Source organism: Nelumbo lutea, chromosome 5, assembly GCF_056320005.1.
Source record: "Nelumbo lutea isolate HS-2025 chromosome 5, American lotus-T2T, whole genome shotgun sequence".
In the NCBI taxonomy this organism is placed as follows: domain Eukaryota; kingdom Viridiplantae; phylum Streptophyta; class Magnoliopsida; order Proteales; family Nelumbonaceae; genus Nelumbo; species Nelumbo lutea.
Window position 1 is genome coordinate 36,310,636 of NC_142688.1, and position 7,248 is coordinate 36,317,883.

The window sequence follows — 7,248 nt, forward strand, 5'->3', positions numbered from 1 at the left end:
AGACATCAACTCTTAAAAAAAAATTAACATTTTTAAATGTTGATCAAAAGCATAATTAATAAACGTAAATAACACTTAAATTAGAAGTGCAGACTAATTAATAAGCGTAAGAGATGATCAAAAACCTTAGTTAGATGGTAATATTCAACCTGGTCGAAATCATTTAACGCCACATCAAATTAAAAATGTGATGAACAGTGCTAATCTAACCATGCAGATTAATTTGGACCGTTTAAGCTCTTCAATATACGTTTAATGGTGGATCCTAGTCATCCTTACATGAATTAATCCATAATCATGGGTCTAGAGCTAAATTTCAGTGGACATAAACAAGTCTCTTTTGCAATGTCATTAATGAATGGGAATAAAAAAAAAAGGGCCATTTATAAAACACCCCATTTAATTTTATGGATTTACTAAAACTTATTCTATAGTTTTTCTTTTATTAAAACACCCTTATAATTTGCAACCAATTTATTTAAGGGTTAATTATTTATATATACCCTATACATTTAAGAAACTATTGAACTTTCAAAATCTACTTATATACTTTGTTGACCTTTCAATGGTTAACTCTAAGTAAAAGACAAAAATAGCATTAACTGTTTATTTAATTTTCAAATTATGTCATTTTTTCTTCCTTTTTTGCTTTCATTTTTCTTCCCAAGCAATAATATCTCTGATCTTGACGCTCATTGCTTCCAGCTTTGTGGTGATTTGAGGCCTAATCACAATGCTTTTTGAGAGGTCAACAGCCCAACTATAATCGGGAGAGAATTGTTACTTGGACCAGCACGGAGAGTTGCACAGGAATCCCTACGTAGTGTTGATTCTTTATATTGTTTGTCTCACTATCTTTGTCTGGATATTAGTCCCAAAAAGGAGGAAAAAATAAGATTATATATCTTAAACATATAGGTGAAATGATTGCAAGGTAGATAAACTATAGGAAGATTTCAGTAAATCCGTTAAACCACAAGGAGCGTTTTAGTAAATAGGGTAAAATACAAAAACCTCCCCTAAAGTTTCTAACAATCACAAAAGCTTGCACTATAGTTTCATTTTGATAAATACCCCCCCAAATTATTGAGAAATTTGACAAAAGCCACCCTTCTGTCACAGTCTCAGACGAAAAACATTAGACAGATGCACCCATCTTTTTCAAATACCCATTCTACCCTTTTATAAATTATTTTACATACAAAATTACTGAAATAACCATGTTTCAACTTGACAAAAACCTTTTTAACAATCATCTTCTAATGTTTTTGTTGAATTAAAACAAGGTTATTTCAGTAATTTTGTATGTAAAGTAATTTATAAAAGGGTAGAATGGGTATTTAAAAAATGTTATATCAATCTAACATTTTCCGTCTGTAAAGGTGACGAAAGGGTGGTTTTTGTTGAATTTTTCAAAATTCAGGAGAGGTATTTGTTAAAATGAAACTATGGGGGAGGTTTTTATGAGGCTTTTGTATTTTACCCTAATAAATTACCCATGTTAATAAATGCCACAAGGCCGTTGGCACTTTGGTGTGAGTGTTTTTATACACTTTCACTAACCCGGGTAGAGAGAGAGAGAGAGAGGGGGAGGAGAGGATTAACATTTTCAGTGGGTGCACAAGCAAACCCTACCGAAAATTAATACTTTCCAAAAAAATTCAATTTCTATGAGACTAGGGGTGGATTCAAGCCAAGTTGAGCCGAACCGAATAGTACAAGGCTCGAGTTTGACTCGCCAAGTCAAAAACTCGTAAATTCAAACTCAATTCGGCTCAAACTCAATTTAAGAAAAAATGTTTTATAAAAATAAAAAATTATATAAAAATGTTTTTTATTTGATATTTAAAATTTTAAGAATTATAATAACTTGAGCTTGATAGGTGAATATGGTGGGTCAATTTAAAATTTAAAATAGCTCGACTCGTGACCACCCATTTAGCGGCATAAAAATGTGAGGAAATTGATCTTGATGACCAACTCACCTCCAGCAAAATACTCGCAAATAAAACAGACTTTAAGGTGACTTCGAGTGTGGGAGCGCCACTCGCTACTTAGATATTTGTTTGGATTTTGATAGGTGAATATGGTGGGTCAATGGGTGCAACAAGGTCTTTTACTTGTTTTGACCATAAAAAAAAAAAAAAAGTTTATTTATTTAAATGGCTGCGATTAGATTAATAGGTGAGCCTATCCATATGTCCAACTAACTAATTGAACTTTCATGATATGATTGTGGAATCATGGTTCTGATCTATTTAAGTTTTAAACAAATCAAGACTATACTCAAGACATTACTGAATCTAAAAAGTCTTGAGAAAATTAATCTGCTTCTAACAATTCTGGGAAGGAACATTATTACATTATATTGTATTTAAATATACATGTAGAATAAACTATTGAATTCAGAAGGTTCAACACTTCTCTGTTCTCACAAGTAAAAGATTTTAATGTGGCTGGGGGTGACTCGATATATGTATATTAATTGTGTGAACCTAATGACTAAATAAAAATGGGCTAATCTGGTACAGTGCTGTCGTTGTTTACTCGCATCTAGTGGTATGTGCTTGGGCTGGAACTGGAACACCGATCGAAGAGACTGTACGCCATGCAATCCCAAGCCTAAACCATTACCAGTCCGCAACGATATTCTTTATTAATCCATGTACTAGAATATCAGATTCTCATCACATTGTATTCGGAATCGCTGAGAAAGAACAGCTCTGAAGTACTTATAAAATATGAATAGAAAGTTCCTTCTGACCACAATTTGAATATGGTTGATTGGCGAAACGGTGTGCGTTCAATTTGTAATAAGACGAGACGAGGGAAGCAGCTAGCAGTGCCGATCATGGTGTTGAAACATGTAGCAGTCAACAAAGCAAATGGGTAGAAAATTGTCCAAATGCACGAACAGTGGTTGTTATCACACAACAAAGTCTAATATCAAGCATCCTCAACCTGTTATCTTAGACTATTAAACTATTTTTCCAGTTTGGTTGAATAAAATTTACTGGAGTTTTATCCCAGATACTCAATTTGCTCTACCCATTTAACATTTCGGTCAGCGGGACTCCGCGTCGAACAGTTTTAGGTAAGGTAACGTGGAAGTCCATAAGTTGAATGATCAGTCGCCATGTTAATCCCATCAGACGCGGAAACGTGGAGACTAAAGAAAATGAGGATGGGTGGTGGGTTTTGAAGATACAGGATGAGAATCCAAATGGAAAGCAAATTGTCTTCTTCTTCACCTATTTCTACGTTCTAATACTGTAAATTACAATAAATTTTTTGAGTCATAGTAAACAAATGAGTTGGATAGAATTTTATCCAAATGCACAGAGAACCAGTTGTTAATACACTTCTATTTCTTGCAACAGTAGCATAAGAACATATATGCTATGACACAAGAAAATAAAGTAAAAATTGAGATAAAGAGACAAGAAACAGAGTGCATGGATTTATATCATTCAACTTATAACCTACATCCATAGGCAGAAGAGATCAAAATTAATCCACTATAGAAACAATAGTGCAGATTATAGATATTATACACATCTCTCACAGAAACCCTAAACCCCAAATCACTCAAACGTCTCGATTTATCTCTCAAACCAAACAGATGTGTACAAGAGAAACCCCCCCGCCCCCCCAAACTCTTTAGCTCAAACCCTAATAAAGAGCATTGGATCAATCCAGGTCTGGCCGGACTGGGTATAGCTTGCTTTTAAAATAATTAAACTATATTTAACATTAATATTTTATACTAATGTTTGAAATCAGTAAAAGTTAAATTTAATTAAGTATATTAAGTTTTTATTTTTCAATAGAACCTAAGTTGGTTTTAAATTATGAACAAAATAATTCTTAGATAACTTTATATAGGTTTTAATTTATCTTATTCCTTTAATTAATTAAATCTTTTTATTATATTAATAAAATTATTTTTATCAATAACAATGATTGATAATTATTTTATTTTATTTAAGTAACTTACTAAATTATTTTTTAATTTTTAAATGGAATATAAATGGTTTATAATTTTAAATGGAAGTAGCTAGATTATTTAGCGTAATCATATATCATTGAATATCTCAATTTTAAAATAACTAACCTTTACTAATAATTACAATTTAATATGTGTGTGAGTATGAAGATGAGAGAATTAGTGGGATTAGTTGTTGAAGGAGAGAGTTAATGGTGTAATTAATGACGAGAAAAATATTAAAGAAGTTAATGAGAGAGAGAAAGAGAAGTTATGAGGAGTGTTAAAAGTGTTAAAGGTGATTGGTAACTTGAGTTACTTTTGTTCGATTTTAAAATTTGAAAATTAAAAAAGTCCAAAAAAAGAAAAGATAAATACTTTTGAGAAGAAACCAGAAAAAAAAATGATTGAACCCTGGGTAGGAGAAGTACAGTGTCCCGAGTCAAGCCTGGTTTCAAGTGGGAGCAAAACCAAAATGATAGAAGTTCAATTAGCTTTGGTGTAATCGCAATTTAATTACTTTACAAATTTAAGATTGGGTAAGGTAACTTGGTAGCCATTAGTTGAATGATCGATATTCAAGTTAATTATCCCATCACACGCGGAAGAGTGAAGAAGGAGGTGGGTGGTGGGTTTTGAAGATCCAGGATATACAAATGGAAAAAAGTAATGCCTTCTTTTTCTAACCTATTTCCGTGTTTTGATAGTATAAACTACTTTAATCTTCTTTTCTGAGTCAAGCCAACAGGATAACCAAATAAAATATCAGCGAATGCAAGAAGAACCACTTGTTAATACATATTATGGTTACAAGTTACAAGCATTGACAAGAGGAAAAGATGACCATGCATAGGATGACTCTTGGCCTTATTGAGTTATGAGCTAGCTATTGTTTGCTGTGCTAGAGTGTAGGATTACAGCGGCAAGCCTGGTTTTTGACGAGGTTACACAAGGCTTTTAGGATCGAAGAATTGATTGGTCCAGGCCTGGCTGAACTGGGTACTAAGTCTGAAATGGAGGTAATAAGAATAGAGACAGTAATCGATGGAGTCAGTAACCAGTCAAAGTTAGACTTAGACACTTGGTTTATTCAACACGGCCAAGCCATCTGTAGCAAGCATTAACGTGGTGGGAGTTGGTGAGTCCCATGAGACGTAAGAATGTAAGCACCCAACACCGGAAGCGGCGAATCTCGCGGTGGCAACGTAGCACTAAAATTTAATTAGCCTTCCTTTGTTTTCTTTCTTTCAAGGTTCGCTGGTGTTTCTTCTTTGGGATTCTGTTTGACTTTCTAGCGATCACTATAATAAAACAAAAGAAAGCGATACAAAATTGCAGAGGTAGGAAAGTCGTAAACAATGGCACACCATCGAGTCAAGGATAGAGATAGAGACTGTGGGCACTCCACTCTGTCATTCGCCACCTTGACGTGCTTCCAAATTTTGTCTATAAATACCATTTCGTTACAATGGCTATGCATCGATCTCACCTTTCTCAAGTTTACTGTCAGAGCTTGAAGTAGTTTACCGAGTGATCCAAATTCCCTTCTTAGGTACAAAGATGGCTAGGTCCAAGGCGGTTGCTGTTGCTTTCTTGGTTCTACTCAGTTTTGGGCTCTCCTCTGCTGCTAGGTCTATTGCCTATGGTAGTGGAGGGGGAGGAGGGGGAGGTAGTGGAGGTGGTGGAGGAGGAGGCTCGGGCAATGGCTCTGGATATGGTTCCGGCTATGGCTCGGGCAGCGGTTCTGGTTATGGTGGGGCACAAGGGGGAGGGTACGGAAGTGGTGGGGGTGGGGGCAGTGGAGGTGGAGGTGGTTCCGGGTATGGATCAGGATCTGGTAGTGGTTCTGGCTATGGATCCGGAAGTGGAAGTGGTTCCGGTCATGGATCTGGAGTAGCTGCAGGTGGTGGGTATGGAAGTGGAGGTGGTGGCGGCGGAGGTGGAGGTTCTGGACGTGGATCCGGAAATGGTAGTGGGTATGGTTCGGGTAGTGGAAGTGGATACGGTGCCGGAGGAGCTGCCGGTGGAAGTGGTTATGGAAGTGGTGGGGGAGGAGGTGGTGGAGGCGGCTATGGTAGTGGGAATGGGAGTGGGTCTGGCTATGGTTCAGGAAGCGGTAGTGGATCTGGCCGTGGTATTGGTGGAGGTGCAAATGGTGGAGGTTATGGTAGTGGTCAAGGAGGAGGAGGAGGTGGTGGTGGAGGTTCAGGAAATGGTTCCGGCTATGGCAGTGGTTCTGGTTATGGGTCTGGCTATGGGGGTGGTCGTGGCCAATACCCGTAAAGGACCTAGCTATGAGATGCTATACAACCCTCTCTCTTCTCTCTCTCTCTCTCTAAGATGAACTAACTTTGTCTTCTACCTATAATAAAACAACCGTTGCTTTTCTTCTCTTGCCCTATGGGCGTATCATGTATGAAAGGGAGAAGACAACAACGGATTGTGATCATATGCATGTAATCCTGCATGTACTTGTGTTTCCATTGTGTATTAAGAATAAATTAAGTAAGATCTCTTTCGATTCTCATTTCTTTGTTCTTATGATGCATATAATATTGTGTACAAATTGGCTGTGCTGAATGGAGAGAACAAAAGTGAAGAAAACTCACGAACCATACTCCTTTATTACTGTTTTTTGTAATGGAGTGAAGCAACTAGTACATTCACTGGAATAAAAGAAAACACTCGGACTTAATTTCCTGTCTAAGAATGAGTTAATGTGACGACACGAATGAAGTGAAGTGCGTGCCAATTCTGGCGGTGTTTAACTTGTACCAGTCGACAAAGCAAATGAATAGAACATAAAATCACCAGGTCTAATCTACAGAATCCTCGAATTGCTATCTCTTTTTCATTCATTAGTAATGTCTCTTTTCCATTTTTTCATTCATTGGGAAATGTTCTTAATACACGGTGATGGTGTTCCGTGGATATAGGTGTGGAAAACATATTGTGAATAGCAGATTCTGAGTGCAGCCCATTGCCATAATTTTGTCTCCAACCAATCCTTGCATATTTTGAAGTGACTTGGATTTATTCCTCTTAAAGCCCTCTCTACACTAATCTCATAGCACTTAGAGCATATCTGCTCATGAATAATAACATATAAGTATTGAAGATGTTTCAGATATACACTGCTATGTATATACTGTGGGGTTGGTGTGGGAAGTGTTTTGTGACCGGGCGGGGGATCCACATTATTAATTTTTTTTACCCAGCTTCTACTTACTAGCTATTATAAATGAAAGTTTTACCCAGCTTCT

General features: G+C 36.5%; 1 protein-coding gene across 1 annotated transcript; it reads left to right on the forward strand.

Annotated features, from left to right (window-relative positions):
* The first annotated feature begins 5,454 nt into the window (after positions 1-5,454).
* Positions 5,455-6,512, forward strand: LOC148851716 (uncharacterized). The gene has a single exon (XM_088946236.1). It carries the CDS (start codon positions 5,546-5,548, stop codon positions 6,266-6,268), a length of 723 nt encoding a protein of 240 aa, XP_088802362.1. The 5' UTR covers positions 5,455-5,545; the 3' UTR covers positions 6,269-6,512.
* The last annotated feature ends 736 nt before the right edge of the window (positions 6,513-7,248 follow it).